Below are 21,508 nucleotides of genomic sequence, written 5' to 3'. Positions count from 1 at the left end.
ACTGCACCAAAAACTAATGATGTAATATATGGTGATTAACATAACAAAAAATTAAAAAAAATATATTATTTCTTAGAATTTATATTTTACATCAGTTTTAGATTTACAGAAAAATTGAGAAGACAGTAGAGTTCCCCATATATCTGCACCTACTTTTTCCTATTAATATATTGCATTATGATACATTTGTTACAATTAATGAACAAATGTTGATACATTATTAACTAATACTTTATTGATATTTCCTTAATTTTTAACTAATACCATTTTTCTGTCCAGAATTCCATCCAGGATACGTTATATTTAGTCACCATGTCTCCAGGCTCCTCTTGGTCATGGGAGTTTCTTATATTTTCCTTGGTTTGATGACCTTGACAGTTTTTAGGAGTACTGGTCAGATATTTTGTAGGATGCCTCACTATTGGAATATGTCTGATGTCTTCCTCATGATTAGATTAGAGGTATGCGATATTGGGAGGAAGACCATATGAAAGGTGCCATTTTCATCACATCACATCAAGGGTCCGTGCTTCCAACATGACTTAACACTCTTGATGTTGACCTTGATCACATGGTTAACGTAGTGTCTGTCAGGTTTTTCTACTGCAGTCACTATTTTTACCTGTCCCCCTTTCCATACTATACTCTGGGAGGAAAACACTATGTGCCACCCATACTTATAGGCAGGAGTTATGCTTCACCTCCTTGAAGGCAGAGTATTTTCCATAATTTATCTGGAATTCTACATAGGAAATTCATCTCTTTTCCTCCATTTATTTATTTATTCAATCATTTGTGTAGGTTATTATGGGCTCATGAATATGTATTTTATACTTTGGGTTATAATCCCATACTACTTTATTCTGTTGTTCAAATTGTTCCAGGTTTGGCCATTGAGAACTTTCAGTTCTTCATAGGTGAAGTGTCTCATAAGTGAATGTCTGTGTGTGTGTGTGTGTGTGTGTGTGTGTGTGTGTGTGTGTGTTGGCTGTTTTGAATACTTTCTTACTTTCTGGAACTACAAGATGCCAGAGGTTTATTTTGTATATTTCCTGCCCCAGTCCTAGAATCAGCCATTTTTCTAAGGAGCTCTGGATCCTTTTATTAGAGAATGTTATTAGAGATCAAGACCTGAGCACTAGATCTTCTTGTTGCTACTGGGGTGTTGTTGTTTCTAGGCCCTCTCATCTAGCAAAGCAAAAAAATATATGTTTATACTAATTCATGTATATGCATATATTTGTAAATATTTCTATATGCAGTCATTCACATTTATATTAAGTTAAACATGAGCTCATACTGATATCTCCAATTCTAATGGATTACAAATGGATCTTTCTAGCTTCCTCCCCTTGCTTATCTGTAAACTCCCACTCCAACAATGAGAAATTTGGTTCCCATTATCTGCCATCCATTTATGTAACTGTTCCATTCCAATATACATTTATAGTAGTATTCAACTGTTAACCAAACTCCCATGGGGAACAATTTTATCAACTAGAGTACAGAACTTATCTGCAGTTCCCATTTTCTTTTAGTCTTATCTACTCCACTCATTTCCAAAGATTCTTAGGTCAGTACCTTTTCCTCCTATCACTTTCATAAAGGTTGTTTCATATTTTTAACACAGGTAGATTTTTTTGTCATAGTCTTCATTCTTTTCTGGGATTCCCAAACCCCTAAATATTTTTTTTTTAATTTGCACACATTAAGGCTCACTCATTGTGCTGTACAGTTCTATGGGTTTTGACAAATGTATAATGTATCTACCATTATAGTAGCATACACAATAATTTTATTGCCTTAAAGACTGCCTGTGCTTTACTTATTCAACTCTTCCACCCACCCCTCAAACCTCTCACAACCACTGCTTATTTTACTGTCTTTATAAATTTACATTTTCCAAAATGTCATATAATTAGAATCATATAATATGTACCCTTTTCATACTGGCATCTTAAACTTAGCAATATGTACATAAGTTTTCTCAGTGTCTTTTCATGGCTGGATAGTTCATTTATTTTTATTACTGAATAAAAGCCATTATACAGATGTACCACAGTTTATCTATTTAACTACTGAAGGACATCTTGGTTGCTTCCAGTTGGTGATTATGAATAATACTGCTATAAACATTCATGTGAAGGTTCAATTTTGTGAAAGGTATAAGGTCTGTGTCTAGATATTTTTTTCATATGGACATCCAATTGTTCCAGCACCATTTATTGAAAAGCCTGTACTTTCTCCATTGAAATGCCTTTGTTCCTTTATCAAAGATAAATTGACTGTATTTATGTGAGTCTATTGCTGAGCTCTATATTCTGTTCCATTGATCTGTCTATTCTTCAACCAATACCACACTGTCTTGAGAACTGCAGCTTTACAGTAAATCTTGAAGTTGGGTAGTGTCAGTCCTCCAACTTTGTTCTTCTTCAGTATTTTGTTGGCTATTCTGGGTCTTTTGCCTTGCCATATAAACTTTAGAATCAGTTTGTTGATACCCATAAAATAGCTTGCTGATATTTTGATTGAGCTTGTGCTGAATCTATAGGCCAAGCTGGGAAGGACAAACAACATTCAGTCTTCCAATCCATGAATATGGAATATTTGCCCATTAATTTAAAATCTCCAAGGGACACCTGGGTGGCTCAGTTGGTTAAGGTCTACCTTCGGCTCAGGTCATGATCCCAGGGTCCTGGGATCGAGTCCTGCATCAGGCTCCTTGTTCAGCGGAGCCCTCTCCTTCTCTGACAAGTAAAAAATAAAATCTTTTAAAAAATAAGAAATAAAATAAAATAAAATCTCCTTGATGTCTTTCATCAGTTTTATATTTTTCTGCACATAGATCTTACATATATTTTGTTAGATTTATCCTTAAGCATTTCTTCTTCTTTTGGTGCTAATGTAACTGATGCTGTGTTTTTAATTTCAAATTCTAATTGTTCATTGCTAGTATTTAAGAAATCAATTGACTTATTTTTTAAAGATTTTATTTATTCATTTGAGAGAGAGAGACAGAGACAGAGAGAGCACAAGCAGGGGGAGAGGCAGGCTCCTTGCTGAGCAAGGAGCCCGATATGGGGTTTGACCCCAGAACCTGGAGATCATGACCTGAGCCGAAGGCAGACGCTTAACCATCTGAGCCACCCAGGCGACCCTTGACTTTTGTATATTAATCTTGTAAACTGCAGGCTTGCTATAATCACTTATTAGTTCTAGAGCTTTTTGTTGATTCTTTGGGGTTTTTTACATAAACAATCATGTTATCTGCAAACAAAGACAATTTTATTTATTCCTTCCTAATCTGTATACAGGCTGTTTCCTTTTCTTGTCTTACTGAATTAGCCAGGACTTCCAACACAATATTAAATAGGAGTGGTGAGAGTGGCTATCCTTGCCTTATTCCTGACCTTAGGGCAAAAGCATCCAGTTTCTCACCATTATGTACGATACTAGCTATAAGTTTTTTGTAGATATTCTTTATTAAACTGAGAAAAATTCCCCTTCCCTTGTTTGTTGAGGCTTTTTAAATTTTATTTTCACCATCAGTATTCAATCAGCCATTAAGACCCACTAACCCCAGTCCACAACAATATCTATCAAATTTCATTCAAACTTTAGTTTCATAGTTATTTCCCAAACTTCAGACCCATACCATGTCATTCCTGGATCACTACAACCACTAACTGAAGTAAGGATATTTGTGGATTATTAAACCAATATGTTTTCATTGATAATTGTTACAACACTCTCCCACCTACTGGATCAATGTGCTCATTGTGTCATGGGTAAGTTGAATCCAGCCCAGAACAAATAAATCTTTGCTCAACTTTGAGATTCCAAATAGAAGGATTTTAAGAAATTTATACCAAATAAGAAATCAAAAGTTTGCAAAACCAAGCTTTATTGAAAGATAACATAGTTGCTAAAAGAAATTCCAAAATTGGACTTTTATATCTAGAGCCAAGACTGAAGGACTGGATACCATAGAGTTTAAACGATGAAGCTACTGAAAAGGTAAATACCATGTATGACATAGTAGAAATTTTTATCCCACAAAAAAAGAAAAGCCCATCTGATACTAGAAAGAGGAACCTGGGGTAAAAATGGGCTAAAGAGAGACTGGATATCCTTATTCAAACCCCATTTGGGGTTAATTCTTGGTATAGCAAAGAAATAAGGGGCAGCAAAATCTTCATTTACTTTAGGGGAGAATCTCAAGAATGGAGGGACTATCCCAGGAAATTTTACAAATTTCCCTTAGAGCATCCAGTATTCAGTACCAGAGTAACATGGTGCCATCCAGAAGGTGAATTAGAAATGTCTGAGGGAGGAATCTTAGAAGACACTGATACAGCTTATCTTATCCACAGCTCACATGGAGACATCAGGGGATCCAGAAGTTATCTCATACCCCAATGGCAGGTTCAAGTACTGAGAAGACTAGTGACCTGGAAGAGGGCTGAACTTGGTACAAGTTGGTAAAGGGTTGGAAATCTTGAGACCAAACCAGATAGTATCTCAAGCCCCATGATATTGCCCAAAATGTTCAGACTACAATATGAGCCTTATTTGAAATTATATAATATTGAGATGTCCAAGGATAAACCAAATTAGCCACACTGCAGAGAGAGTAGTGTGGGACTGAAGAATATATGTCCAGTGGCCCATCTTCATGACTTTTTTTTCTAAAGCTTTGCACCCAGGTACCATCCAAGGAGGAAGGAAAAGAGAAAGGAAAAAAAAAAAGAAACCCTGACTTATTATTGAGCTATAAAGAACTAATCTTAGAACTGGACAGAAACCAAGATATATAAAAGCATTATTTTGGCTGAAAAAAAAATCAATCAACTGAACTAAGCATACTGGAACATGCCAGAACTATTAGTGTACTTTAGGGCAAACTGTGGGCTTTTGAATCAAACTATTTCATGTATTTCAATATTAGAAATATTTCATATTTCTCATTGTTATTCTTGTAGACTTTATGTTCTCCATAAACTAGCCCCTCTTTTATATAGAGGCCAAATTTATGAACTTCAATATTATTAGCAGCCCACCATCTCCCCAAACTTAAAATAAATATCCTATTAAAAATGGATGGTGTTTTACATTAAAGATCTCAAGCAACTACCCATGACTCATACAACTGAAAACCCTTTCCCAAACATATCTCTTTCCTTTTCAACATGGAACTTGATACTGGACTTCCATTAATGCACTTTCACAATGTGGTGTTATTATCTGTTTACATTCTTCTTTCCCCCTTCTAGATTGCAAGTTCTCTGTGGGCAGGGGCATGTCTTATTAGCAATGGATATATTTTCTGCCTTTCAGTAGGAACTCAATAAATCTTTGTTAATTCTTCAAAAAATTCTCTTTTTTACCAATTTCTAACCTTATACTTTGTTCATGTCTTTCACTCTCTTTTTGATAGTGAAAAATGGGACTATTTCCTGTAAATTCACCATTCCAGGGGATGGGGTTCAAGACACACTACCCCAAAATATGGCACATTAGAATACTGAAATTTCAAGCTGAAAGAATCTGTAAAATGGCAGGGGCAGGAAGGATTTTTCTGACCTTCCCCTGAAGCAGGTCATAAAATTCTAATGTGAGAGGTGCCTTCCTTATACCACTAGGAAAGGAGCATCCTTATCTCTAAAGACAGAAGGATGCTGAGAAGAACTTGAATAAATAGGCCTTGCTATTTCCTCCAATTTATTACACTTAGCTCATACCCTATTTGGTCTTATCTCATTTTTCTACAACTCTCCAATCTTCATCAAAACTAGCATTGAAACATCTCTTTAACATCCTGGAGTACTTCCAGTCTTCATTTCCTTAAAAAGGATCCTGCGCCATGTACAACTTATATTAAATAAATATGTATGCTTTTCTCATTGGTCTGTCCTTTGTTATAGGGGTCCCAATTGAGAACTTAGAAAGGTTTTGGCAAAAGATATTTTTCCTCTCCTATAAAAGAAATTTCTCCTGACTCACCTACCCTGCTCAAATCAATCTGCCTCTCCTGAGCTGTCATATAAACTATAACTTGAATTGGATTACTATTTTGTGATTATAATCTGGATCACTGATTGTACATATTTGTTCCCTCCAATAAACTGCAAACACCTGAGGAGTAATATCCCTTTTTTAACTCTCCATTAAATACAATTACTGAAAAGAATGAAAATAAAATTTAATATAACAATTTCAAAACAATAAACCTTTAGATATTCCTTTATTCCCTCTTTTTTCTTTCATTTAAACATCTGTTTTAGACTCTTAATTAGAAAGAATAGACAGGGTTACCAGAGGGGTGGTCGGTGGGGGGATGGGTTAAATAGGTGATGGGGATTAAGTAATGCACTTTTCATGAATAGCACCAGGTGATGCATGGAATTATTGAATCACTATATTGTACACCTACAACTAATATAACTATGTTAACTAACTGGAATGAAAATTAAAACTTTAAAAACTAAAAAAAAATAAAAATCTCTTTTTTATCCCTAACCCAAATGAAATGGAGATGAGAAATAAAAGAAAATATGTGGGTTCTTGATGTAAAAGGGTCATGTTGTACTGTGTGTGTCTTCCTACGTATCAAGAACAAATACCAGGGGCACGTGGGTGTCTCAGTTGGTCAAGCGTCTGCCTGGGGCTTAGGCCATGATCTCAGGTACTTGTGAAGTTCACAGTCCAGGGGCATAGGCTCACTAAAAGCATGATTTATCATTATTTACTTAAATCTAAGTAAGTCTTTTACTGAATTTTATACTTTTCAGCCCATGGTCTAGCCTTGTGTACCAAGCCCATCTATACAACTTCTTAAAAATCTGAATTACCTTGAACTTTTTAGTTATGTACATGTGTAGGAAAGAGGAAAATTAAATAAATTTGTAATGAGAGTATCTTTCCTAGTTTCTGCAAACTAAACTCTTACCTATGAACAAGGATCCTGCTAGTGTGGGGTATGTCAATGTGTGAATATCTTTCTTTGGTACCCTGATCACTTTTTAGCTTGTTTTTCCAACAATTCTTACATCTCTTTTTCCTTTACATTGATTCTTAGTGATGAGTTCCACCCATATTTTGAGGCTTGTTTTTCTTCTTTAAATTAACAATTTCACAATTGTCCCTAGTGAACTGCATGTTTGTTGCTAACTTGAATCTTTACTACATCAAAATCTATTAAAGTGATTTACTCCTACAGCATAATAATTTCATGGTAACAGAGACATTTGTTATAGGATCAGAATCACTTGATTTAAACATAGGTATGTTTGCCTATAAGAAATGTTTTTAAATATACAGTGGCAGATACATTGGAATCATTAATGCTTTTATTCAATTCAATCTATACAATGAACATTTGTTGAGTAGCTGACTGAGGCACTATGAGGTTTTTAAGGTATAATAATATAAGCATGCATTACCATTTACCTTTGAATGCATCTTAAATCCTTTTGGAAATTGTAAACATGCCTTACCATAGCCTCTAAATATATGGAAAGGCTAACTAAATAAAGGAGGTTAAATAAAGGAGAAAAGCTAAGATAATTATTACCATTCTGTTTTCAAGAGTAATGTCGTTCCAGCCTAATGATTTCTGGTCAGATACAGTGAAAATGAAAAAAAAAATATGCCTGATTTTTATGCATTAACACAGTATCTAAAGAGCAAAAAATCTAAGTCAGACAACCACATCAATGAGTCACTAAACAAATTTTAAAGAAAACACTACAAAGGAAATAGCAGAAGCAAAATACAAATAATGAAGTTCTGTGAAGGCTCTTCCCTACAAAAGTCCCAAAGTAAAGGTTAAACGTCAATGTTGTTTAAGTGGTAAATACCATTAAGTGATAGCCTCAGAGTCCTCCAACCCTCAGTTAATTACATGGGTCTGGTATACACAAAACAAGTGGATACATGGGCTCCACAGGAGGAGCCCTATCTGACCTCAATGTCCCCTGACAGTGTTTGGGGGAGACCACAGCCAAGGGGCCAATCCCAAAGAAAAGCTAGAATAGGACTGATCTGGACTGTACCTAATGGATAAAAGTATTAAATCTAGAATAGAAACTCTTCAACCTGGCCAATCTTTTAGTAACTACATAAAAGGAGTGATTGATTAGTTCATTTACACGGAACAGTTTGGGGTAAGACATGCTATTGTTGTTTTCTTACCTTATTATTTGTTTTGCTGTACGAGCTTAAGGGTTAAGAGATGTCATTACAAATATAAGAGGGCTAGTCCAGACTTTGCTACACAAGAGATAATCAAAAATATTAGTCCTTCTCTCTATGCTTTCTTTGCTGATCTTGTTACAATTATCAGGAAATTCACCTTTGGCAAGAATAGTGCACATTTGTATAGGATTTACACAGGATTCAGGAGCCCCTGGCTTCATGGAAAGGCTCTTTAAAATTTCAAGTCTTTTAACAATAACTTTTCCAATGGGGGCTTAATTTTTCCAAGAACAAGCTTGGAATTTCTAACAGAAATACTAGGAAGCTAAAGAACTCTACAAAATGTTTGAGCTTTGATTTTAGGAGGCAAGTGAACAAATGTAACAGATCTATAAGTATGTCATAGGCTAGGAAGACCTGCAAAATCTTACCTTAACTGGATATTTTTACCAGTTTTTTTTAACAGGGAGGGCAGAAGGAGAGAATCTTTAGCAGGCTCCACACCCAGTGCAGAGCCTGATGTGGGGCCCGATCTGACAACCCTGAAATCATGACCTGAGCTGAAATCAAGAATCACACAGGACGCTTAACTGACTGAGCCACTCAGGTGCCCCGATTTTTACCAAATTTTTAAAGAAAAAAAAAAACAGTTACAAGATTTCCTCTGCAGCCTTCAAAGAATATACACACCTCACCCTTTGTGTGTTGCAGGGGAGGGGGGTTTTTTGATATTGAACTGGTACACATTGGTAGAGCCATGGCCATTTTTTAAACACTGAAATATTTCCATTTTAGATGGTAAATAGCTGTGGTTTGAGTCCCTAGTTCCTCCTGATTCTCTGGCTATTGTAGCATGAGACAGCCTCTGGAGGTCATGGCCCACTGCTGGGGTGGGGGGAGGAGGAATGGATCCGAGCAGAAGAAATGGCACCCCAATAACATGGACAGCAATGCCTCATCCCCATCATGGACCCCAAGGCTCCTTAGCTCCTTGTTCTTCCTTTCAGACCTCCTCCCCCTTACTAGTCTCTTTTCCATTCACTTCCTGCTTCATACTTGTGTGTTGCCTCACAGGGGCATGATCTAAAAGGAATGTCCTTAACCTTCTGGTTAAATGACATGCAATCAAGATGTGGCATGCCAAAAAGGCCTAGAGAATCTCTGTGTTATGCTCTAAAATGGCCTGAATTTCTTTTTAATGTTTTAAATATCAAATTCCATGTAATCAAACAATTTATGTTCCTTCACCTTTGTCAATAGATCCCACTGGGTTCCACATTTTGTCTCTCTCCATCTTAAAGCAAATAGAACAAATGCCTCTGTTTTTTTTTTTCAAGTTATGAAACATCTTTAAGAAGAAGTGATACTAGGTTTGAAACTTGAATACATGATTGGCTGCATCAGTTCCAAAGTACACAGGAAATTCTGAACTTAGATTTTCTTTTTTTTTTTTTTAAGATTTTATTTATTTATTTGACAGAGAGAGACACAGCCAGAGAGGGAACACAAGCAGGGGGAGTGGGGGAGGGAGAAGCAGGATTCCCACCAAGCAGGGAGCCCGATGTGGGGCTCGATCCCAGGACCCCGGGATCATGACCCGAGCCAAAGGCAGACGCTTAACAACTGAGCCACCCAAGCACCCCTGAACTTAGATTTTCATCCCAAGAAGTCCATCAGGGAGGGAAAGGAAAGGAGGTTCCTACTGTTGATGCATAGTACAGGCAAAGAAGACACAATTTCAGACTCAATCACTCATCTAACAAGCTCTCAACAAGATGGGTTCCAGGAAAATTGCTGAAGAAGAAAATTGTTTTTGTGTTGTGAATGATCTCCCCTCTGGGTATAAGGACTCCGGTCTCCTCATGGGGGTCAACCCAGCTTTTCCATCTGGGTATCATGAATCCTCCAAAACAGGGGTTAGGAGGCAGACCGACCTAGACTGACACGTGGCTCTGATACTGGTTGGTGGGGTCTGGGAAAGTTATGTAACCAGGCTCATATTTAGCTTCTTCATCTGAAGAATGGGCATGACAATAGTTTCTCTGTGACAGAATAATAGTTCTAAATATTTGCAAATGACATATCAGATAAAGGGCTAGTATCCAAAATCTATAAAGAACTTATCAAACTCAACACCCAAAGAACAAATAATCCAATCAAGAAATGGGCAGAAGACATGAACAGACATTTTTCCAAAGAAGACATCCAAATGGCCAACAGACACATGAAAACACATGAAAAAGTACTCAACATCACTTGGCATCAGGGAAATCCAAATCAAAACCTCAATGAGATACCACCTCACACCCGTCAGAATGGCTAAAATTAACAAGTCAGGAAATGACAGATGTTGGCGGGGATGTGGAGAAAGGAGAACCCTCCTACACTGTTGGTGGGAATGCAAGTTGGTGCAACCACTCTGGAAAACAGTATGGAGGTTCCTCAAACAGTTGAAAATAGAGCTACCATACGACCCAGCAATTGCACTACTGGGTATTTACCCCAAAGATACAAATGTAGGGATCCGAAGGGGTACATGCACCCCAATGTTTATAGCAGCAATGTCCACAATAGCCAAACTGTGGAAAAAGCCAAGATGTCCATCAACAGATGAGTGGATAAAGATGTGGTATATATACACAATGGAATATTATGCAGCCATCAAAAGGAATGAGATCTTGCCATTTACAACGACGTGGATGGAACTGGAGGGTGTTATGCTGAGTGAAATAAGTCAATCAGAGAAAGACATGTATCATATGACCTCACTGATATGAGGAATTCTTAATCTCAGGAAACAAACTGAGGGTTGCTGGAGTGGGGGTGGGGTGGGAGGGATGGGGTGGCTGGGTGATAGACATTGGGGAGGGTATGTACTATGGTGAGTGCTGTGAATTGTGCAAGACTGATGAATCACAGATCTGTACCTCTGAAACAAATAATGCAATATATGTTAAGAAAAAAAAAAGAAGATAGTAGAAGGGGAAGAATGAAGTGGGGTAAATCAGAGAGGGAGATGAACCATGAGAGATGATGGACTCTGAAAAACAAACTGAGGGTTCTAGAGGGGAGAGGGGTGGGGGGATGGGTTAGCCTGTTGATGCGTATTAAAGAGGGCACGTTCTGCGTGGAGCACTGGGTGTTATACACAAACAATGAATCATGGAACACTACATCAAAAATTAATGATGTAATGTATGGTGATTAACATAACACTAAAAAAATTAAAAAAAGAAAAAAACATCATCCAACTATAAAAAAAAGAATAATAGTTCTACATATTAATCTGTAAGTTTCCACCCATCTTCCTGTGTTCACAAAATTCTTTCTATTGAATACCAAGAACTTCTCCAATTCCCTCAGCCTAATCAGATAGAGATGAATCACTCATAGCACAAACAAAAAGAAATAGAAGTAAAAAGCATGAGTACTTAGTGTGAGGCAGCAAGATTCAAGATTCTGCTATACACTTGCAGAGGAAATGGAGGGACAAGATAAGCAGCACACTGTGAAAGAGATGGAAGAGACGGGGCTCACACAGACTGGAAAGAGAGAATAGAAAAACCATGAAAATCACCATCCAACTTGAGTAAGAGGCAGCTAAACCAAAGGTGACTGAGCAATGAGCTATCCTCTTGGTTGATATCTAGAGAAGATACAAATTTCCAATGTTGGCTCATCTTCTACTTTGGAGTGACATTTATTTAGCCACAAACTCTCCCTAGCAACTTCAAGACACACATACCCCAAAACGTGTGTCATGCAGTGATATACTATCTGTCTCATGGTTCTGAACACTCGCGTGAATCCAGAAGAGAAAGGCTCATATACTTTGTGGATGCTGGTGATATGAAGGGAAAGCTACCTCCTGATGCTCCTCTTATAGGATGACGGAGCATTAGATGAAATCGTACTCTCAGCTAGTCTGACCATAGTAGTAATGTTACCTGTTTTTAATCTTAATTAGTTCACTTATCAGTTTAAAGACCATAAGCATGATGTCTGTTAAGCATGGATTCTTAATGGGCTATATCCCAATTCACAATGCTCTTGTGAATCAAAGATGCTAATTATGTGTGTGTGCATGTGCTTTTCTCTTTTGCACTCTGAACATCAGTGCAGCTCACCAGACACAGGCTTGCCAGTCTGCAGCAAAGGCAAGGACCCAAAGAATGATGAATAGTCTAAACCTTCCCCCTCCTCACCCCCAGAAGCTCAGGCAAACTTTCCCATATAACTAGATGTCATACTGGTAAGGAAAGGGGCGGGGGAGGCAGCCCTGAGTTTAATCTAAAAGATACAGTTTGAACTAAATTGTTTCAAACAAGAACAGAGGAACAGAGGATTAACAGTCAAGTTAAATGTGTAATCTTATATGCCCTTCAACCCATAGAAGAATTATGATATATAAAATGTGTTATGTTAGTTGCCTTCCATATCCCATCTTAAGTCAAGATGTTAAAGAACCCCCAATATTTAGAATTTAAAATTACTTCCTTACTCAAAATATAGGTTTCCATTGGTGGAAATTCAAGCAACCAAAAGAAGCAGTAAGGAAATATTGTTGAGCTGGGACTTTCTAGAGCCTTGGTTCTCAAAGTGTCGTTTGCAGACCAACATCATTAACAACAGCTGAGAGCTTATTAGAAATGCAGATACACAGGTCCCACCACCATCTATCTGAATTAGAATCTGCTTTATAATAAAATTCCCAGGTGATTTGTGTGCACATTACATTCCAGAAGCAATGTCTAAAGTGTTAGAATCCTTCTCTAATCATACCAAGCATGTGGCTGCCCTCCTCACTTTTTAATAAGTCAAGGGAGACCATCATATATAACATCCAATTTCCAAAATGTTTATAGGTTAAAACTAAAAAAAAAAAACCACTCAGAAAGTGCCATTCTCATATCTATCATTGGCAAATGTCTTAAACATTTGCTGAGAAAAATACAAGCAGATGCTTACTGTTCCATCACACTGGCCATCCCTAATCCTCAGATACATCTGTGCGTTTTTCACACTTTCGAACATGCAAATGCCAGAGCTGATTTTATGCACTTTCCAGTAGGATTTTTCAGACTGACTTCCCACTCCAGTGCAGCTCCCATCAGGCTGGAGACACAGGGCTTGGCACAGGCTCGTAGCAAGTAGAACCACAGCACTGTTGAGGAACACACCCTTCAGAACAACAAACAGAACAGAAGGCAGTAAATAACAAGCTCATGTTTTGCTAAAAGAAGATGGGAGTAGAGTTCATTCTCTTACAGAAGCTGTAGTGATCAAAATCTTATCAGAAACTTGTTGGCTAAAAGTAAGCAAAATAAGGAAGTAAATAATTTAACTGCTATGCAAAACTAAAAATAAAAGGAGGTTCTCTGGCTGATTCATTATAATTTACATCAACCATTATTTATTGAGCGTAAGAGTCACCATCAGATGCTATAGAGATTTAAAAAGTATACAAAACACAAACACTTATCTTAAGAACTTTACAATCAATATAAACAAATAATCATAATAGTAATATAAAGCAGAATAAAAACAGTGTACTACAAGTGTACCTGAATTATGGGATGCACGATATGGATATCAGTCCAATGTATATAAGTAGGAATGAATGAATGAAAAGAGTTATCAACTATAACTAAAGTATATTTAAGTAAATCCTAGGCAATCAATAACTTAAGAAGAAGATGTAAAAAATTCTTGAAGGTTTATAGGGAAGGGGGGTGGGGGGATGGGTTGGCCTGGTGATGGGTATTAAAGAGGGCACGTACTGAATGGAGCACTGGGTGTTATATGCAAACATTAAATCATGGAACACTACATCAAAAACTAATGATGTAATGTATGGTGATTAACATAACATGAAATAGAATTTCAAAAGATCATGTTATTTTGGGAAAAAATAATGTAATGAAGTGTTTATTATACGGTAAGCATAAAAAGTTTTGAAGACAAACTGACTTTGATTTTAATCATGATCTACCATTTACTAGTTATGCTCTGCTAGTCAGATTTTTAACTTCTCTGAAAATCTTTTCTTCATGTTTAAAATACAGATAATATCTGTCCGTACTTTTAGGATGATTAAATATAGTTTTCAATGCGGTAAAGTTCTCGGTAAAGTGCTTGGCACAAAACAGGCAATCTCATAAATTATATTTATTATATTATTATAACAATAATATTTTAAAGATAAATTCATAAACACATAGTATAAAGAAAGAAGCATAAAATGATCACACACATACAACACTCAAAGACTGTAAATATTCTAATTGTTAGAAAAGTTAAATATATACATTTGACTCCCAATGTAAGAGTCTCTAAATTTTTATTTAGAATTCCCACATTTATACCATTTATAGTTTTAACCTCCAAATTCAATTGGATATAGGATGTTACTCCTACCAGTTTCAGTGCTGCTAAAGCTAAAATCCTTATTGCTTTTCAAAGTTTGGGTAAATAGAATGGCAATAGGCATCAATGCCACCTAGCGGGAAGAGATCTGATTACTCTTTAATGATTCGAGTTTTCCTCAATAGAGCAAAAGAAAGTAGGTATTTTAACAATATACACTTTAATGACTTTCCACCATTTTACCTTGACAAAAACCACAAATTCTTTTGAAAGGTCTGCATAGCCTGCTGATGATTCATCAGCTGTTTTGCCAAGATGATCAAAAGTAACTATTTGACCAGGAACCAGTGCTGACTCAAGAAGTGCACAGCGGTTGGGCTGATAAAGAACCCGCAGCTCAGTGCAGGCTCCACCACTAGCCTAAAAGGAAAACAAAACAAACAAACAAACAAACAAACAAACAAAAACCTCTGGATTAGCAATAGAAAATAATTAAATTTAAAATGTTTGGACATTATATGTATGTACAGGTCTACTCCACTCTATAGAATCCTTGTATTATCTATCACATGCTTTTGTAATTTAATTGTTTTGATTCTCCAGCCTGATTTTCAGTGTTTTGTTCCAAGAACTTCTTTCTCTTGATTTCTCAGAACCCATGGTAGAGTATTGGGTAACAACAAAAAAACTTCAGTGGCAGGATATTTTAATGAGTTATTAATATGTATTTTATTGTTTATTTTTCATTTCTTCATTTGTATCCTCCTAACCCAAGACTATTTTAGACTAAAAGCTGAAATTAAAAGACATGCATTACTAGGTTTTACTTCCAAAAAACTAAACAAATCAAGGAGGTTATGCTACAAGGAAACATTCCTGATTCAAGGTACTATTTGAGATTTTACCCCCATTTCCCCTCATTACCTTGGGGAGTGCAAAAGAGAAAAGCACATGCACACACTCTCACCAACCTAGTAGGATAGGGGCTTGGAAGTAGATTTAATTTGATTTTAGAAAAATAAAGTAATGGGACGTTTCTCAACCCCTTGACTTAATTGAGTAGATTCCATATCTACTACATTCATATTTATAAGCACTTACTAAGACTAGGACCTGTACTAACTGAGCAGAATATGCTGAAAAGTATAGCACAGCAGAGGAGAAAAGACTTCATGAAGAAAATCTGACTGATTATCACTTAGCCTGAATTTCAGGCCTACAAATTGCATAAGCTTTTTTTCAATAATTATTATTTTCCCTTATGTTAAGTAACATGCTATGAGTCAAAAATCATGTAATATTTGGGCGCCTAGGTGTCTCAGCTGGTTGAGCGGCCAACTCGGTTTCGGTTCAGGTTGTGATCTCAGGGTTGGGGGATAAAGCCCTGCAAGGGGCTCCGCATTCAGTGTAGAGTCGGCTTGTCCCTCTCTCTCTCTCTACTCCTCCCTCCACTCATGCTTTCTCTCTAAAATAAATAAATAAAATCTTAAAAATAATCATTTAATATTATATAACATTATATGAGGAAGCTGTAGCATGAGTGCTAGAATCAGAATGCCTGTGTTCAATGCCTGCTTTCACATTTACTACCTATGTGACCTTGGGCAACTCAATCCATCTACCTGTCATGTTCTTCTTTTGTTAAATAGGGATAATAATGGATTCTCAATGATGGATTCTCTCAGAGGGTAGATATAAAGACTAAACGTTATAACACATATTAAACATTTGGAAGAGTGCATGACAGTTATTCTATGCTGTCTCATTTTTCAAAATAAAAAGCATGCATATATTTTTTAAAAGAGCTTTATATATTAAAAGCTACTTTTCAAACCTAAACCAAGCAATAAAAAGTATACTTAGGTGAAATTGTTATTATTTTTTCCCTAATAATATGCTCCCTGAAGGGGACTTTGAGAAATCAGATCATCTCCTTTTGGACGCTTATTTAGTATTTTGAATGTTATCAGAAAAGTGGTCTACTTTTTCTTGTCTAAATTTTAATTGCTGAAATTTGGGACCATTTATGCATCAGAATCTCAAAACTTAGTGAGACAAAACAGAATAATAAAAATGGTGAAAGTAAAAGCCAAAGGAAATACAATTTGATCTTATAAAAATATATTATATGTGGATACAATACTATTGTTATGTGACAAAAAGGAAAATTACTACATACCATTCCAGTGACATTGCTGTTGTCAACAGCAAGAGAAAGATGTCTCATTTCATGACTTTGGAAAATGCATATATTTCCTTTGTTGAAAATAACATCAAAGAGACCTGGAAAACATCTTAGGTATTAGCAAATAATTCATGCTTTTAAAGTGCTTTTTCTTATTCAATTATACATTGAAATCTCCTAATAATATATTTTATATCTCTCAGTTAAATGTTTTGAATTAGTCAAAAGGTAGAATGCCAATAACCTTTGATTATCTATAAGTTGCTTGGCAATTTACTGGAGTTTCCATGGAAAATCCCTAATGCCTTTCCATGCTAATTGGTAAGCACCTGAGACAAGCCCAAAAAATAACACCTGATGGAACTGATTCCACGATGATAAATTATCCTGGTATAAAAAACCATTTCCATTCTCTAAATCTCAGGGACCTGAGGTAAAATAACACATTATAATATAATAATGCATTATACATACATATGATTTGAGCATTAGTGACTAGTTTGTATGATGATTATGTCATCATATATTTCATTGTTTTCAATATACTTTTACATATCTTTTTATCTTATAATTTATGCTTCTTGAAATCATGAATTTTTGTCTACTCTGTATATAGCTATAGAACTGCACTTAGAGCAGTGCCTACAACATAGTAACTGCTCAAGAAATATTCTTTAAATAAGTTAATTAGATCCCCATAGCCTATGCAATAGGTACTACACACACACACACACACACACACACACACACACACACACACACACACTATCCTTATTTTGCAAATAAGGAAATCAAGATTCAGAGAGGTAAGGTACTTTCCCAAGATCCCTGCCTAGTCACAGAATGGAAATTGAACCCAGGACCTCAGATCTTAACCCAGTGCTCTTTCCAGTACCAATAATCCTTCCCTTAGTACTTACAAACAACAAATTTTCAGGAATCCACTCTTGTAACAATAAGAAATAAAGACCATTTTTACTTTTACAAATAGGTGATTCTCAAAAAATAAGTCAAACAAGCCAGATATAAAGGAATACATATTGTGTGTTTTATTTTGAAGAAAGAACAAAATATAGGCAATACATTGGACTCACTGGAGCACCAATATATAAAAATATATATAAGGCTAATATTAAAAGATCTAAAGGGAGAAACTGAAAGACTACAATAATAATAAGGAATTTAACACCTGACTAATATCAATGGATAGATCTAAATAAATCTAATCTAAATAAAAAATCTAAATCTACATAAAAAAATCAATAAGGAAACACTGGCCTTAAACAATACATTAAAACAGATGGACATAATAGACATATACAGAACGTTATATTCAAGATCAACAGAATACACGGTCTTCTCAAGTATACACAAAACATTACCTAGGACAGATTACATGTTAGGCCACAAGTCTCAATAAATTCAAGAAGATTAAAATCATATCAAGCATCTTCTCTATGATAATATAAAACTAAGAAATCAATTACAAGAAGATAACTGGAAAATCCACAAACATCTGATGATTAAACAACATGCTACTGAAGCAATGTATTAACCAATGTTTAATCAAAGAAATCAAAGAAGAAATTTAAAAAAATAATAACTAGAGACAAATGAAAGCAGAAATACTACCTATCAAAATTTTGGGTTTTCAGCAAACGTGGTTCTAAGAGGGAAGATCAGCAATACAGGCCTAACAAAAAACAAGAATGTCTCAAAAAATCTAACTTCACATCTAAATCTAGATGTATGATTCTAGTTCTGGCTCTAGCAATAGAGTTCAATCACTCATTCAACCACTGGTTATTAAGCACCTACTATGTGCAGGAAATATTTTTCAGTTGTAACCTACATAAAAATTCTCAATCTTCTTATCTCTAAAACATTATTATCTTTAAAAACAAGGGGTAGGTTGTTGGAGGGGAGGTGGGTGAGAGAATGGGGTAACTGGGTGATAGGCATTAGGGAGGGCACGTGATGTAATGAGCACTGGGTGTTATATGCAACTGATGAATCACTGAACTCTCTGAAACTAATAAGATACTACATGTTAATTAATTGAATTTAAATAAAATAAAATTTTTAAAAAATAAAGTAACAAAAAAAAGAAAATATTAAAAAAAAAAAAAACAAGGGGTAGGGATGGCTGGGTGGTGGCTCTGTCAGTTAAGCATCTGCCTTCAGCTCAGGTTATGATCCCAGGGTCCTGGGATAGAGTCCTTGCTCAGCGGGGAACCTGCTTCTCCCTCTGCCTGCTGTTCCCCCTGCTTGTGCTCTCTCCCCACTGGGCAAATAAATAAATAAAATCTTTAAAGATAAAAAAAAATAAAAATAAGGGGTAAATCTTTAAAATCTTAAAGCTCCTGGCTAATTCTAACATCCACTGGATCTGATCACACTAATATCATCAAAACAAACTCTAATTGCCAAAATCCAACAGAAGCATCTTCAGTCCTTATTTCATTTTGCCTTTCTACTCCATTTGAACCTGCGGGCATTGTTTGAAACTTCACAATCTCCCACCTCACTAACTTCCTTCTCAGTTTCCTACTTCATTCTCAGTTGTCCTCTTCATGCATAGGGTTCTCTGCTCAGGTGGTTAGCCTTCCCACTCTTCCCTGGCCCCCTGAGAAGTTTCTTTTATTAATCCATAAAGTGATAAGTCCCAAATCAACATCTCAACCACTCATCTCTCCCTCAACATCAGCTCATATGTATGATTTACTGTTAAACATAAACGACTGGATAACTCACACGCACTTCAAACTCAATATATACAAACTAGAGCTCCTAATTTTCCACATATTCTTTTTTTAAGATTTTATTTATTTATTTGACAGAGAGAGAGACAGCCAGAGAGGAAACATAAGCAGGGGAAGTGGGAGAGGGAGAAGCACGCTCCCAGCTGAGCAGGGAGCCCGATGCGGTGCTCAATCCCAGGACCCTGGGATCATGACCTGAGCTGAAGGCAGACGCTTAATGACTGAGCCACCCAGGCATCCCAATTTTCCACATAGTCTTAGCTTCCAAATCTACTCCTCCTAAATTTTCTGTATTTCCTACCTTAGTCAGTGACCCCCATCAGGGACCTAATCACCCAAACCAGAAACCTAAGAATAACCTTTTCCTTTAATACTCCTTTATCAATAAATGATGAAACCCTGCCAATTTTATCTCCTAGAAATTCTTCAAATCCATTCTCTCTTCTCTATCAATATTCCCACTGAAGTATTTTAGGTCCTCATCATCTTCTGTTTGACATACTACAAGAGGCTTCTAACTGGTCACTCTCTAATTTTTCTGCACAGCCTCAAATCTGGCCTCCACTTAGCCACCGAAGTATTTCTATTCTACTTCAAATCTGTTAATGGCTATCTCCCACCGTAGGAGGGAATAAAAGAAGTTGTTTTCAAACATACACTGGCCCTTCTCTCCCAGACCTTTTAAAGAGGCTACAGATCAGTCATGGAAGAGTTACAGTTTTAACTTATAAAATGCAGTAGATATCTTTTGGTTACTAGCAGACTATTGATATTCTTAAAGTAGTGAGATAAAGTGTTTAAAACATGTTTTGTGGTCTCTAGAGTAAAGCATCAGATTAAACACTCTCTATTGCAACACTCAAAATTCATTTTGGATCTACTGCTGGATTCTGAGTTAAGAAATTCAGCAATTTACAACACAAAATAGCCCTGATTTTCTGAAGACTGATAAAAGTGTAAGTCATCCCTCTACATATCAACTTAGAGTTAGAGGATGTCATAGAGAATAGTGAGCTGCCACATCCCCACTATGAATGTGTATTTCCAAGACATCCAGACTCCTCTTCTTCCTTTACATCTCTTTTCCCTAATCTTTCCTAATTCAGAAACTGAAGTTCACTTTAAACAGGACTGAATAAGACAACATCCATTCTAGAGCATATTCTTTTCAATCTAAACCCAAAGATGTCCTTCGAAGCACTCTCATAAAATAGAGGGGCAAAGCCAATGGCTCCTTGATTTCAGAGAAGTGTAGCCAGGATACAGTAAGAGCTGGAGCAGAAGACAAAGTGGCCAATATATATTCAATGCTATACTCTTTAAATAATAATTTTTTTTTTTACTTCCTTTATTAGGATATAGTAGCAGAGATTTAGGGAGCAAGATGGCAGAGGAGTAGGAGACCTAGATTTCGTCTAGTCTCAGGAATTCAGCTGAATAGGGATCAAACCATTCTGAACACCTACGAACTCAACAGGAGATCGAACAGGAGAGTAGCAACAACTCTCTGAACAGAGAAGCGACCACTTACTGGAAGGTAGGGGGTGCGGAGAAGTGAATCCGAGGCGATATTCGGGAGGATAGACGGCGGGGGAGGGGGCCTGCGTCGGCCGCTTCTGGCAAGTGATAGAGCCGCGGAGCACAAAATCGGACCTTTTAGAAGTTGGCTCCGCTGAGGGACGTCGCTGCAGTGGCTAAGCGGGGGGTGGAATCCTCCCGGGACAGTGTGGTCTCAGGACCCTTGGGGTCACAGAGAGACCGGGGGTGCCTGAGTGCGGCAGAGCTCCCAGGAATCAGACCGGGGAAGCCGGCTGCAGAGACGGAGCTGAGGCGCGGGCTCTCAGCTCGGGGTTGCCATAAACTGTGATCTGCAGCCCAGTCGGGGCACGGCTCCCCCAGCAGGGACCCAACAAGCAGCAGATCCGGGGAGACTCCCCTTCCTTCCCGCGGAGGAGCGGTGCGGGAACGCACTGCAGGGATCTGCTGGGTTTGGAGACTC

The 21,508-nt window shown here is 36.9% G+C and overlaps 1 protein-coding gene across 1 annotated transcript in view; it reads right to left on the bottom strand.

The window, feature by feature from the left end:
• LOC141372876 (uncharacterized) overlaps nucleotides 1-21,508 on the bottom strand; it is a 109,264-nt gene that overhangs the window by 20,993 nt on the left and 66,763 nt on the right. The window contains exons 8-10 of the mRNA XM_073893464.1: nucleotides 16,742-16,845; nucleotides 14,806-14,982; nucleotides 13,165-13,377 (exon numbers count right to left, since the gene is read on the bottom strand). Coding sequence (XP_073749565.1) covers nucleotides 13,165-13,377; nucleotides 14,806-14,982; nucleotides 16,742-16,845 — 494 coding nt within the window. The remainder of the gene's footprint in view (nucleotides 1-13,164; nucleotides 13,378-14,805; nucleotides 14,983-16,741; nucleotides 16,846-21,508) is intronic.

This window comes from Callorhinus ursinus, unplaced genomic scaffold (genome assembly GCF_003265705.2).
Source record: "Callorhinus ursinus isolate GAN/ISIS: 27379988/994484 unplaced genomic scaffold, GSC_fseal_2.0 scaffold5, whole genome shotgun sequence".
Taxonomy (NCBI): domain Eukaryota; kingdom Metazoa; phylum Chordata; class Mammalia; order Carnivora; family Otariidae; genus Callorhinus; species Callorhinus ursinus.
Note: the sequence above shows the minus strand (reverse complement) of the source record. Positions and strands in the feature narration are given on the sequence as shown.